Source organism: Fundulus heteroclitus, chromosome 5 (genome assembly GCF_011125445.2).
Source record: "Fundulus heteroclitus isolate FHET01 chromosome 5, MU-UCD_Fhet_4.1, whole genome shotgun sequence".
In the NCBI taxonomy this organism is placed as follows: Eukaryota; Metazoa; Chordata; class Actinopteri; order Cyprinodontiformes; family Fundulidae; genus Fundulus; species Fundulus heteroclitus.
Window position 1 is genome coordinate 5,979,125 of NC_046365.1, and position 12,554 is coordinate 5,991,678.

At 49.6% G+C, this 12,554-nt stretch overlaps 2 protein-coding genes across 2 annotated transcripts in view; both read right to left on the reverse strand.

Moving 5' to 3' along the window:
* LOC118563098 (neurofilament heavy polypeptide) lies at window positions 1-7,537 on the reverse strand. Its single transcript, XM_036136782.1, has 2 exons — window positions 5,814-7,537; window positions 1-1,518 (listed from the first exon to the last, which is right to left on the reverse strand). The coding sequence occupies exons 1-2, from the start codon at window positions 7,411-7,413 to the stop codon at window positions 446-448; spliced, it is 2,673 nt and encodes an 890-aa protein (XP_035992675.1). The 5' UTR covers window positions 7,414-7,537; the 3' UTR covers window positions 1-445.
* The window catches only part of si:ch211-214c7.4 (transcriptional regulatory protein AlgP), a 24,875-nt gene continuing 19,766 nt past the window's right edge, over window positions 7,446-12,554 (reverse strand). Inside the window, exons 4-5 of the mRNA XM_012882075.3 lie at window positions 8,839-9,017; window positions 7,446-8,328 (exon numbers count right to left, since the gene is read on the reverse strand). Coding sequence (XP_012737529.2) covers window positions 7,466-8,328; window positions 8,839-9,017 — 1,042 coding nt within the window. The 3' untranslated portion in view covers window positions 7,446-7,465. The remainder of the gene's footprint in view (window positions 8,329-8,838; window positions 9,018-12,554) is intronic.

Sequence of the window (12,554 nt, forward strand, 5' to 3'; positions counted from 1 at the left end):
GCCATTTACGTAAAGCCAGGGGAAGAAAAACAGCTTTGATCAGAGGGACTCAGGTTTGATTCCTGCCAAGTTTCACCCCAATTCACACACGTGACCACAGCATTCCTCCAGTGAGCCAGGCTAACCATGAGCCTAACCACTCTCCATTGTTGGGGTGATCAGTTCCAGGTGAATCTACATGTAATCTCTTAGATTACTACATGTAATCTAAGCTCTAATGAGGCCTCACCATCAGCTCTATAAAGCTTAGAACTCCTCACTACTCCAGACATGCTGAATTGAGAAAGCTTCCTGGATGGGAAGTGAAACGTCTTCAGCTTCAGAATAGAAGTCCAGTTTTATTGTTTAAACCTTTTTTGGATTGATCATGACCTGGAGGACTGAGAAGCTTCAGCAACATGTGGGAATGCTAACATTTGTCCCTGTGGCGCCCCCCCCCCCCCCGTTAGTGATGAGTCTCCAGCTCCACCACCGTCCACTCCCCCTGTGGAGAGCTGCCGGTGGCCTCCGGGGAGTAGCTGCTGACGGAGGTGACGGTGGCAGAGGGAGGGGTGAGCGGGGGCAGCAGGCTGGGCCACAGGCTGCTCTCCAGGGGGCTCAGCGTCCCCCCTGCACCTCCTGGCAACAGCAGGAGGGACGAGCAAGCGTCTCCGTTAAGCAGCAGCGTCTGATTGATCAGCTGCTGGACTATGTCCACTTTCTTCCCCCAGTCCAGGTCGAGGGGCGGCGGCCGCTCCGGAGACTCTGGAGGACAAAGGGGTGAGGCGTCTCCATCCTGGGCGGAGGCCGGAGGAGGAGGAGGTGCGGCTCTGTGAGCCAGAGGAGAGTCCCGGTGGTTGGCTTGAGCAGACGTGGCCTTGCCTCCGCTCAGACACGCCTGCTCATGTGCATGTGGTCCAGGATGTGGCCGCTCCGTGTTGGGGCTTTGCTCCAGGGGGCCTTCACCTTCAGCCTCCTCCTCCTCGTCGCTGCTCTCCAAGGCTTCATATATGGTGCAGAGGCCGGAGGAAGGGGACAGCACCACAGTCTGGCCTTTAGTGGACTGCTGAAGCTCTTGCTGCCACTGCATTATCTGCTGCCTCTGCTTCAGTTCCTGCTGTTGCTGCTGCAGCTGCAGCTCCAGCTCTCTCCTCTGCTGCAGCTCCTGCTTCCTCTTTACCTCGGCCTCCGTCCTCCTCCGCTCCTCCTCCGCCTTATTCCTCTTTATCTCCTCTTCGGCCTCCTCCTTCTTCCTCCTCTGCTCCTCCTCCACCCTCCTCTTCCTCTCCTGCTCGGCCTCCTCCAGCGGCCGGCTCTGCTGCTCCCTGCGCTGCTGCAGCTCCAGCAGCTGTCTGTGATGCTGCTCCAGCCGGCGGAGCTGGGGGCTCAGCGCCTGCTGCCCGGGACTCCTGGGGGGGAGATCGGCGCAGCTCAGCTTGGGCGGCGCGGCGGCGGCGCCGACGGGCTTGACGATGTCGCAGAAGGTTCTGGGATAGGAGGAGTGGTCGCGGCGGTGCGGGTGTGCCATGGCAGCGAAGCCTGTTAGTGACAGGAGGCAGAAAAACAGCATTACAGGGAGTTATCTCCTAGAGAATCAGTTCAAATAGAACGGGGACGTTTATTTCAGCAATCCATTTGAAAAAGTCAAACTCATCGACCGTTACAGAGTGGTCTAGGGCACATTTCCCTTTACTCCTTTATGGCTCAACAAGAACGAAAACCTTAACCTGACTCTAGCCAGATTGATATCGTTCCGCTCATCTCCGCCTAGCTTCACTCACATCTATCTGGGACGTCTCCCATAGAGAGTGATTTCTCCAACCAGTTTTATTGTCTAGCCAATCAGGACGCAGGGCTAGAGTTTCATAGATGTGACGTAGTGGAGAAGCGACCGTGACGTGAGACTGTTTTGATTCAGACAACAATGGCGGCTCGCATCGAGGTAGCAAGCGTTAACATTGATGTTGCTATTTCTTCCGTGTTGTCCAATCTACCTTCTGGGGCGCGCCCGTGGGGGAGCGGTTAGCGGGAACCATGCTAGGAGGCCTTTAGTCCTCAACGCGGTCGGCCCGGGATCGACTCCGACCCGCGGCGCTTTGCCGCCTGTCTTCCCCCCTCTTCCTGTCAGCTCACTGTCAATAAAACGCGTGCCACTAGAGCCGCAAACACATTTAAAAAAAAGTTTTGTTTTTTCCTGCGTCGCTCTCATCAGCGTCACGGGTTAGCTTCGGTGTGAGTGGTTGAAATAGCACGTCCATTAAGATGACAGACAAGTGGCTTATCCAATCATATGCAAGGATTTTTGATAAGGCCCAGCCTTCTGAAACGCCATTCCTATGGAGAGGTCCCAGATGGATGAGTGGAGCTAGGTGGAGCGAAATTCATCTGGCTACGGTCAGGTTACGAAAACCGCTCATTCACATTCAAATGTGTAATATTAACTGAAACCAATAACAGGCCATAACAAATGCTGCGTAACAAGCGACACAGTCAGGACTGCTGAGTTGGCATTTGTTCAGCACCTGGTCTCTGACACCATCCGCAAGGAGGGTCATCGCTCAAGACACTGGTGGTCTGAACAGCCAGTAGGATGGTGCCAATCCAACAGGATTTGGCACCATCCTACTCTGCCAAGGGTGCCAAACGCTGGTTCAACGAGCACGGTGTTACAGCGCTCCATTGGCCAGCAACCTGGCCTGACACGAACCCTATAAAGAACCTATGGAGTTGTCAGGAAGCTGGGAGACACCAGACCTGACGGCGCAGATGACCTGAAGGCCGCTATCAAGGCAGCCCGGGCTTTCATTACACATCCTGATCGCCTCCAGACCATGCTGCATTAAGTAGAGCAAAGGGAGACGGTCAACTGAGTGGTTATACTCTACATTAAACAGCAAATTTCAATATTAAAGCCAATTAGAGGATCTGGCCGAGAAACTATTAGCTGTCGCCCTGAACGCACCATCTCCACTGTGAAACACGGCGGTGGCAGCATCCCAGATGAGTTTCACTTTGACCTGAATTGCTGAAATAAGTCGACTTTGACATTGTAATACAGAGAACCGTGTGTTGTAGCATGACACCATAGACAGACCACAGCCACGTGATAAGGAAGCAGAAAGGGTTGGAAAATAAAGGTGGTCTTCATAGCAGAGGGATAGTGAAAGGATTGTGAAGCCAAGCCCAACAGGTCCCCCGGTTGTCTACGGCCCCAAAACAACCAGCAGTCAGGTTCCTTTAGGACAGACGGCTGTCCCTCTGTGCAGCAGGGACAGAACCAGCTTATTTGTTCAGAGAGCCAAGAAACAGTGACCCAGAGTCAGGTGCCTGGGGGTGGTGAAGTGTCGGGAAATTTGTGCAGAGAGCAAAAGTGCAAACCCCATTAATCTTTTTTTTTTCCCATTTTAGAAATGGGACCCAGAAAAGACTTTGGTGCAAAAAAAGAAGCCAGACTTCCTGTATATGCAATCAGCCCCGTGAGACATGAACATTCACAGAAAAATGCTTACAGCAGGCTTTAAAAAGGAAATAAAACTAAATCACCCCTCATCAACAGAGTTTAATTAGTCCATCTTTGATGCATGCAAAAGCTCCCCCCATGCGTTTACAGACAGGGCATCACAAGGAGGCCTGAATAGCTCGGCTTTAGCAGATGCGTTCATGGCTGGGTACGTCAGCTTAGAGCCGAGCTATTTGGCCGATCCTCAATGCGTCGACCCATAAGCATGAGGTGCCATCAACCGATTGTGCAGCGGTGACATGCAGAAGCCCCGGCAAACAGCGCAGCAGAGTAGAACACAAACCAAGAGGAGGTATGGCAGCAACACACCCGCAGGGAGGCAAATTACAGCTAGTCCAGTTCTTTGAGCTGCTCAACATGCCAGGACGGCGTCAGATCCTGAGACGACCCGGTCCGCTCCAGCCCACGATGGATCTGCAGGGTTCTTCTGGTTCTGACATTTCACAGGTCGGCGAGGTCTTTGTCGCAGTCAAGTTTGCATCTTCAGAGTATCAAAGGGGAGTCACAACTAGTAGACATGAACGCCACAGGAGTGTACGAGTGGACGCCTTAGGAGGGGGGAGGGGTCAGTGTGATTTATTCAGCAGGAAAGAATATTTGATCTATTTCATAGAGACGTCTGTACCAACCCTGGGACCCAAACCTGTCACGGAGTTTTAAGCACGCGCTTCAACCTTTAGGTCTATAAAATTATTTTAGAACTATTTGAATGTGGACAAAGCTTATCCTTAATGTGCAGCCAGCCATTAATCTACTGTAGTTTGCGCATGTGAAAGAAATCTGGGCCCCACCTCCGGCCTTCATGTACCAGACGACAGAGGATGGAAGGCTGACGCTCTGCTTTAAACGTCACAGCCACCTTCATTTAGTCTTCTTCATGTTGACCTTCCTTGTCCAACAGAGAAATACAAGTCTAAAAAAACCACATAAATCCCAAAACTAAAAGAGTGAATAGTCTGAACTTTTTAGACAAGTGGGGGCTTTAAAAGAAAGTTGTGCTATGCATCAACATGGGTGGTGAAGACCCAAGACGGACTCCAACCAAGACCCTGAAATGACTGCAAGAGGTGAGGGAGGGCGCTGTAGGCGGAGGCCGGCTAGCACCAAGCTACACTGAGGTCTCCGAGCTTCGTGGTCTCAGAAATCCACCCTTCCAGCAGGTTCAAGCTCCAGGGTTCATAGAGTGCTGCACACTGCTGGTCAGCTGGCTGAAAACAACACTACTGGAATTGTCCCTTACAAGGAAGACAGATGTGGCTTTTAGAAAATATTGCTGTAAAATAAGGCCCCATACATCCCTCTCGTCAGGGTAAGGGTGTTTTAAAGCTAACGTTGGCTAACCATGAGACTCCTGCAGGTTTGGGAACACAACAGTACAGAACCAAGCACTTATTTGTACGGAGCTTTCTAAAGATTAGCAAAGTACAGAGATTCTCTGCAACAAGCTAGTTTTTAACCACAACCAAATTTAGTATTTTCCCTTTTTGCTAAAGTCTGCGCTTCAATATAGTAGTTATAATAATCAATGGGTGACATTGGCAGCCAAAGGAAAAATTGATGCTTTTAATTAAAATCAGTTGATAATTTTACAGATTTGGTTAGTGTAAATGTTATAATAGTGTGGTATTATTTTATTTACCTTTATAGCCCCAAACGACATGCCTAGAGTGCATTTTGCCCATTTCAATAACCGTACAGTAAGAATACATGATGGTTATAAAAATCTAATCTTTATTTAAAGCTTTGAGGGTCATAACTAAAAAGTAAGAGGGGAAAAAGGAAGTGTGTACAATCATAAGTGAAAAAATATGGCAGTAAAGAAAAGTACCTATATATTGTGAGCAAATTGCAACAATAATAAACAAGCTCTTAGTTTTTCTTATTTAAAAAAAAACAAAGCATCCATGGATAAATGTACATGGAAACGTTACACAATTCATTCCACAGTTGTTCTGATATGTTTTCACTGTAAACAGAAGAGTCACATCCATGCCGGGGCGGCGGAGCCACACGTTTCTGCATCAGATAAAACAAGACACCAAAGCCCAGGCACACGTCGCCTAAAGGAAGATGGACCGAGCTATTGCACATACAGGAGTTATTTCAGCCACACCATCTGCATTAAAAGAATGTTCTCACAGAAGATCTTTGCTGCCTTGATTTTTTTTTTTTTTTTTTTTTGCTCTCTGATTCTCAGTCAATCAGGCTCTGCTTTGAACAGATCCACCCCCAGAGGTTTCAGAAAACAAAGCTACCACTACGGTGGAGAGGAGAAGCGGGGGAGTCTAAGGGGAGCTCTGCTACTATACGTTACCTGCAAAAGAGTCGTCAGTCTTTTCGCAGATAGAATAGTACTGAGGCTGGATGTCATCTGGCACTTCCTCTGGCTTCTCCGGTGCTTCTTTACATCCACGCTCGCGTGTCTCCACACGCTCGGCTAGCTCCGCTTCCTGCTTCCCACACTCAATATACGGCTGCTCAGCGGGACATTGCTGTGTGTGGGGCTCCTGGTTGAGGCCGGGCTCCTTGGCCTCCTCGGGAAGCTCCTCCAGGGAGAAGATGCCGGGGCTCCTGATGCAGCTTTCGCCGGTAGACTGGGCGTTGGAGTTTGACGCTGTGGCGACGGAGTCAAAGACGTAGGACGCCAACGAAGCTGCCGACAGTGGCGTGGCTCCGCTCTCCGCCTCCTCTCCCTCCTCCACGGTGGACAGGCAGCGCTGGGGCGTGTCAAAAGTCAGGTTGCAGACAACTGAGGCTTCAGCTGGAGGAGCAGAGGATTCCTCCAGCTGAGCTTCTCCCTCTGTGTCACTCGCCTCATCCTCCGTTGCAGAGGAGGAGGAGGGGTTGGAAGCAGGGGCTGTTGGGGGGCCTCCAAGAACTTCATCAGCAGGCAGGGTCTCCGGTTCAGCATCCTCCTCCTCCTCTTCCTCGTCTTCTCTCTCTGTTTGAATGTCAGGGTTCTGAGCTCGGTCAGGCTGTGAGGAATGTGCCAATACTTCTAAAGCGTGAGGTTGGAGCTTCCCTTCATGATTTTGGTCACCCCGGTCCTCAGGCGTGCTCATCTTTCCCTCAACTGGGCTTCCCGGGGCTGAGACGGAGGCTGGGTTCTGAGGTTCCGCCTTCTGGGGCTCGTTTGGCAGAGATGAATGATGAGGAACGTCCTGTCTGTCAAGAGCAGAAGGTGCCGATCCCACGTCTAGCCAGGCCTGTGCTGGGGTTAGAGTCGGAGCCTCTGAGTCTGCCGGTAAGGGATCTGCCAAGGCTCCAGCTGCAGCTTCTTCTGGAAGTAGGGGAACGTGTGACTGGAGGGGTTCTGCCCACGGATGAGCGAACGGGTTTGGTTGGTCCCACTGGGCAGCCGGGGCGGAGGGCAGCACAGGTGGAGGAGGGGGTGGCTGGAGCACCCTGTTCAAGTTATCCAGCCTCTCATCCTCAGCAAAGTCATCCTCATCTGCGTTTCCATAGCTTTCCAGCCCGCTCTCCGTCACGCCTTCACTGGCCATCTCCACATCATCGTCGTCCTCATCTTCATCCACATCGTTGTCGTGCCGGGCCCTACGCGGCTCGTCCATGCGCTCGGAGCCTACTTCCATGTCACACACCCGGTCGCTGTCGTCGTCCTCCTCAAAGTCATTAGCGGGAATGTCTGGAACCTTCTCGAAGTCCGGAGACCCCGCCGAGGCTCCCTCCATGTCGATGGCTCCTTTGAGGCTGCCGTCTCCCAGGTCGTCCGTGCTCTCCGTGCCCTCCAGAACGCCAGGCGCGCTCAGCTCAGAGGCCCCCTGCTGGCTCCCACTCACCTCCTCAGAGTCCAGCTCGGAGAGCAAGCCTCCTCCAGCTTTCCAGGCGGCGCCTCCGACCGGCCCCCCGGACCCAGGGCGGGACTCCTCGGTGGGCTGGGTGGTTCCACTCATTTCAGACACAGACACCAGTTGGCTTCCCTCGCGCTCCTCCTCATCGTCCTCTTCATTTAGATTCCCAGGGGGAGCTGTGTGTAGGACAGGGCCTTCTTCTTTGAGGTGTTGTGCAGGTGTAGGGGGGGTGGGATCTGCTGGCAGGGACTCGGGTTCCTGGGGCAGGTCCGCAGAAGAGGCCACAGTTGGTGAGGAGGCCTTGGACTGGGGAAGAGAGCTGCTGCTCCCCGGATAGTGATACAGCAGAATATTCCAATTGTTCCTTTAAAGGGGAGGTCTGTGGCAAAGTGGTTCTGATTGGGCTTTGAGACGGTGGGGGGGCTTCCTCCCCAGGCTGACCAACCTCTTCTGGTTCCACGTCTCTTTCATGCTTGGCCGAGTCATGGGTTTGGACCTCCTCTCCAGCAGAGGCAGCAGCAGCAGTCTCCTCACAGGCCACCGTAGGCTCGGCTACGCTCGCTGCCACCCGGACAGATTCAGCCGCTGTCACTGGAGCGGCGGTGCTCTGGGCCTCGGCAGCAGGCGGATCCGGGTTGGAAGCCTTCTTTGTGAAAGGTGAGACCGTCTGAGTGGGCTTGGGTCCACGTTTTGCTGCGGGGGTTGCGGGCTTGGTGGTGCGAGAGGGTCTGCTTGCAGGAGAAGGGGGCGGCGGCGTCTGGCCCAGCGGGGGTCTGTTTAGCAGCGGGAAGCGAGCGGCGGCTGCAGGTTTCTTTGCTGGAGTGGTTTTTGCAGGCGGCTGAGCTTTGGCCTGAGACGCCTTGGGATCTGCGGCCTTTGCGGCTGCTGGTGCTGTGGCCAGAGAGCTGACCTTCACTGGAGCAGCTGGTCGAGAAGTTTCTTTCTTTTTGGCCACAGGCGGCGCTGTTGCTGTAAAGGGTTTCTTGGCAGCGGCAGCAGGAGGTGGTCTGCTAACATCTGCTCCAAAAAGACAGAGAATTTATAGAGAATCATAAGATCTGCAAATACATGAAATATAGAAATGTATACAACCATTTAAATGGTTAAACTACTGAAATCAGAAAGCATGCATTTAATTTATTACATGTAGCAACATTATTAAATAATTTCATATTTCTAGTGATTGATCAACCTGAACTACAGGATCACTGTAGACCAATCACTATGTATAGAGCACTTTAAGCTCCGCCCACTGATCGAGTGTTGACAAATTAGGGATTTGTTACAACACAGGTCAAAATTTATCAAAATAAATACATTTAATCTGATGAATATTTCAAATTTTATCCACATTGTTTTAAATTGACAAATACTTGATTCATTTCCAGTATTCTTAATCATATCCATTTACTGACTTATTTATTGACATCTTTGCTCCCCTAGCGTATTAATCCAAAGCAGTTATTACTTTTTTTAAACACACCCACTCAGAAACAGAAAGTGCTCCACTTAGGGTGACCTCCTCACCTTTCTTAGCAGCAGCCGTGTTTTTGTTGGGCTGTGCTACTGCGGCCCGGCCAGCAGATGGAGGCGCAGCGGCTCTTGAAGAAGCAACCTTGGCAGGAGCAGCGGTGGACGGCTTTGCTGCTGCAGCGGCCTTGGACAGCGTGGATGTTGTTCGAGATGTTGGGGGACCTGCAGCCGGCCTGAAAGAAGCCACAGAACCCGTCAACTTCGTCATGCAAGCTGCAACAATGGGGGCTGGAAAAAGTAGCAGCTGAAAGGATCAGACCGTCTCAAATATAGTTTAACAGCACAGAGGTTTTCACACATCTCTTTTTAAATACTCATTTCTCCAGATAAACATACAGATCAAATAGCTTTTTGGTGGAAAATTATTTTCAGCTGTTTGTAAGGCAAATTTCTTCTGAACAATCAAGTTGATCCAATCTAAAATAACCAATTAAATAAAAAAAAAATGGATTGACAATTTTTTTTAAATTGTTAGTGGAAACCCTACTGTACTTTATAAGTCAATGTGCTTGACTTTTTTTTATTATTTGTCAGGCCTTAAAGATGTGAAGCATCCACCCACAGTAAAAATCTAATGTAAGACTTAAAGTTGACCAACGGATGCAAACCAAGGACCATTTGATCAGCGAGCGTCTAGCCGGGTCTCTTTCTGCATTAGAACAAAGACAGAAAAAAGGTTTGCAGAAAACCTCTCACCTTATATCATCAATGGGAAGCCACAGCCCTGGAAGTAACTTCCAAAACATCCGTTTCCAACTAAATACACCAACTTGCCTTCAGTAACCGACTGATCAAATTAATGTCAATAATCTGCATTATGCTTCCTTCGACTCTGGCCGCTGATGCAGTTAAAGCAGGCGTAAGCGGGGACAAAACTCTGCCTTTGATGGCTTTTAGTGGGGCAGCGTGCCTGCAAACAGATGCCACTCCCACATTACAATCAGCCATTACAATGACCATTTGTTCCTGCAAGCAAAGTCAGACGGCCACTGTACAGACATGAAGTCAGAGCGGCAGCATTTTCTAATTGGCTCCCATTAGACCGTGGAGCTGGACCCGTTTGGGCCAAAGCGTTCAAAGCCAGTGTGACACAGAGCTGACCTCGGCATACAGCCACATAAATGGCAGCAAAACAATGAAACAAAGAATGAAGCTTCAAAGGAAGTGCATTCACTGATGTTTTCCATACTTGAGTGCCCTCCAAGGAAAACCTGAACTGACAATAAAAAAGTAAAAGTCAGCTCAAACTAAAGCGATGCAGCATGGACGAAAACCAAGTATTTATATTGACGTGAGGGTGGAGTTACTCTTTATAACCAGTGACGAGGCTTCTTTAGCATCGGTAGTCTCTATGGACCGTTTCATCACACCTCCCTGAACTGAACTACTCTCTCCTGGGAGGCCAGGTTGGTGCATTTCCTCCTTCCTGCAGAAATATGCAGTTTAACTCCAGGAGGATCGCTTCTTCTGCATCTTATTTCTGCACATGTTGCTCGATCAGACAGATCAAACCAAGGGCTGCACCTCAACATTATAGTTTATTTCTATGTCCTAATCATCTCAAGTAACCTTTGTGTAGCAGGCACACCACTTATTGTTGGCAGGAGCGTCGGTGTGTGATGGTGAAGCCATATTTACCAGTGAAAAATCTGGAAAGTGATTCATGTCTTCATTACATCTGGGTTTGATCACTGTAATAATCTAGATGTTGGTCTGGATCCCTCAGCCCTGCATCTACTCCAAACAGAACCAGAATCCTGCAGCTCACCTTCACGGGCACCTGAACGCATCACTCCAATCCATAAATGAAGGCGAAGCCAGTAGAGGGACAACGTTATCGATTTGAAAATGGACGTGTAAAGTTTTAAACGGTGCGGTCAGGGATCAACATTCGTACGTCTGTAATTCACTTTGGTCAGCCGCTGCTGTATTCAGTCATCCAAAATGTTTGGCTGCTACCAACTCTACTTATTGAGCCCATTGGACGGTTTTGGTCTCGTTTACTACAGGATCAAAATAAAGGTCAAAAACATGGTTGATTAAAAAGGCCGATACTTAAATTGTCCGTTTAAGAAGCCAATTAGTCAGTAGGAATCTCCCTCTGTAGGTTTTTTTCCTTTTTTGTGCCACTGTACTGTACTGGTGTACCCTTTGAGATGTGGGAGCATCTACCAGCCCGCACTTTGGACACCCCTGGTTTACTCTGAAACAGTTAAAATCCTTCCCACCTTCTCCAAAGTGTGGGACGTTAACCAGAGTAAACTGAAAAAGACTGGACACGCCTCAGGGGACCACTTCTCACACAGCAAATGCTTCCACCTTGGTTCTTGGGGAATGTGGTGCTTTTCATTTCCGCCTTGGATCATAAACTTTAGAAAATTTCCTGGCATCTCATTGGATGACAAAGTAAACGTTTGCAAGTCTAGTACAAGTTAAAAGAAAATATGAACTTTAGGGGAGTTTAAACTAGAATCCAACTTTATATGGATAAGCAGTTCAAAGATCCGGAACAGGACCAGAGTGTTGTGCAGAGATGTGCTCAAACCCCCGCAGTGGCAGCAGAAAGACGAGCTGCGGCATCTTGCAGCCAGTGGAGACAAGTGATGGACGAAGCACTGACCCCTACAGAAAGTGCATGTCAGTAATCCAGCAGAGTGGGAACAAATGAGTGGATTACTTTCTGAAAGTGCTGCTTGGAGAGAATTGGCTTTAGTTTAGCCTTATCTGTGCTCCATACAACAAAAATGTAGTTTGTGTGTGACACTAAGGCATTAAATGACAATTTTCCGATGCTGACTTCCGGATCACCACAATGGCCGCATAGAGAGCGAGCTCCTGATCGAACCGGAGCAATTAAAGAAATTCCCCCCATAGAACCCAAGTAAATATACCAATATAATGACTTAGAAAGGGGACAAGACCATACCACTATTTTGAGACATAAACGCCGACTGAAATCAGGAACTGTCAGCAACAACTAGCAGCTAACGGGTCGAAGCTAACAAGCCACGAGGATCAACGTCTAAAAATGGCCGACACTGAGCTAATCCTGCGAGAACTTAAAGGGTTTCGCCAAGAAAATAAAGAACAATTCGAGACGATAAAAGAAGAAATCACCAAGATAAACACAAGGATGGAGGAGGTGGAGGGACGTATGGAGAAGGCAGAAGAAAGGATCCAAAACACGGAGGAGGTCATCACAGCTATGCTAAAGCTACACGCTAAGCTGGAAAACAAAGTGACGGACCTGGAGAGTCGATCCAGACGTGAGAACATAAGGATGTATGGGGTACCGGAGGGATCCGAGAAAGAATCGACCATGATCTCATTTGTCGAAACCCTACTCCGTCAAGGTCTTGAGTTAAATGAAGACACTCCTGAACTCCACATTGAACAAGCTCATCGGTCAGTGGGACCGCAGCCACCAGCCGACGCGCCACCGCGCTCTATCATAATCAAGTTCTTGAGCTTCAGAACCAAAGAGATGATACTCCGCAAAGCCTGGCAGATGAAGGGGTTTATATGGCAAGAAAATCCCATAAACCTGGACCACGACTATCCACCTCTCATACTTAAAAGACGAAGAGAATATACAGAGATCCGCAAAGTATTGAAGGAAAATAACATCCACTTCCAGACACTCTTCCCCGCGAAGCTGCGCGTTAGATACGAAGAAGGAACCAAAACCTACGATACGGTAGAGGAGGCAT

Bases quoted from the DNA above. Each gene is read 5' to 3' on its own strand.
- LOC118563098 (XM_036136782.1), bottom strand. From the start codon at position 7,413: ATGAGTGGAACCACCCAGCCCACCGAGGAGTCCCGCCCTGGGTCCGGG. The intron at 1,519-5,813 runs GTAACGTATAGT...TGTCACTAACAG, and splicing joins GACTGACGACTCTTTTGCAG to GCTTCGCTGCCATGGCACAC.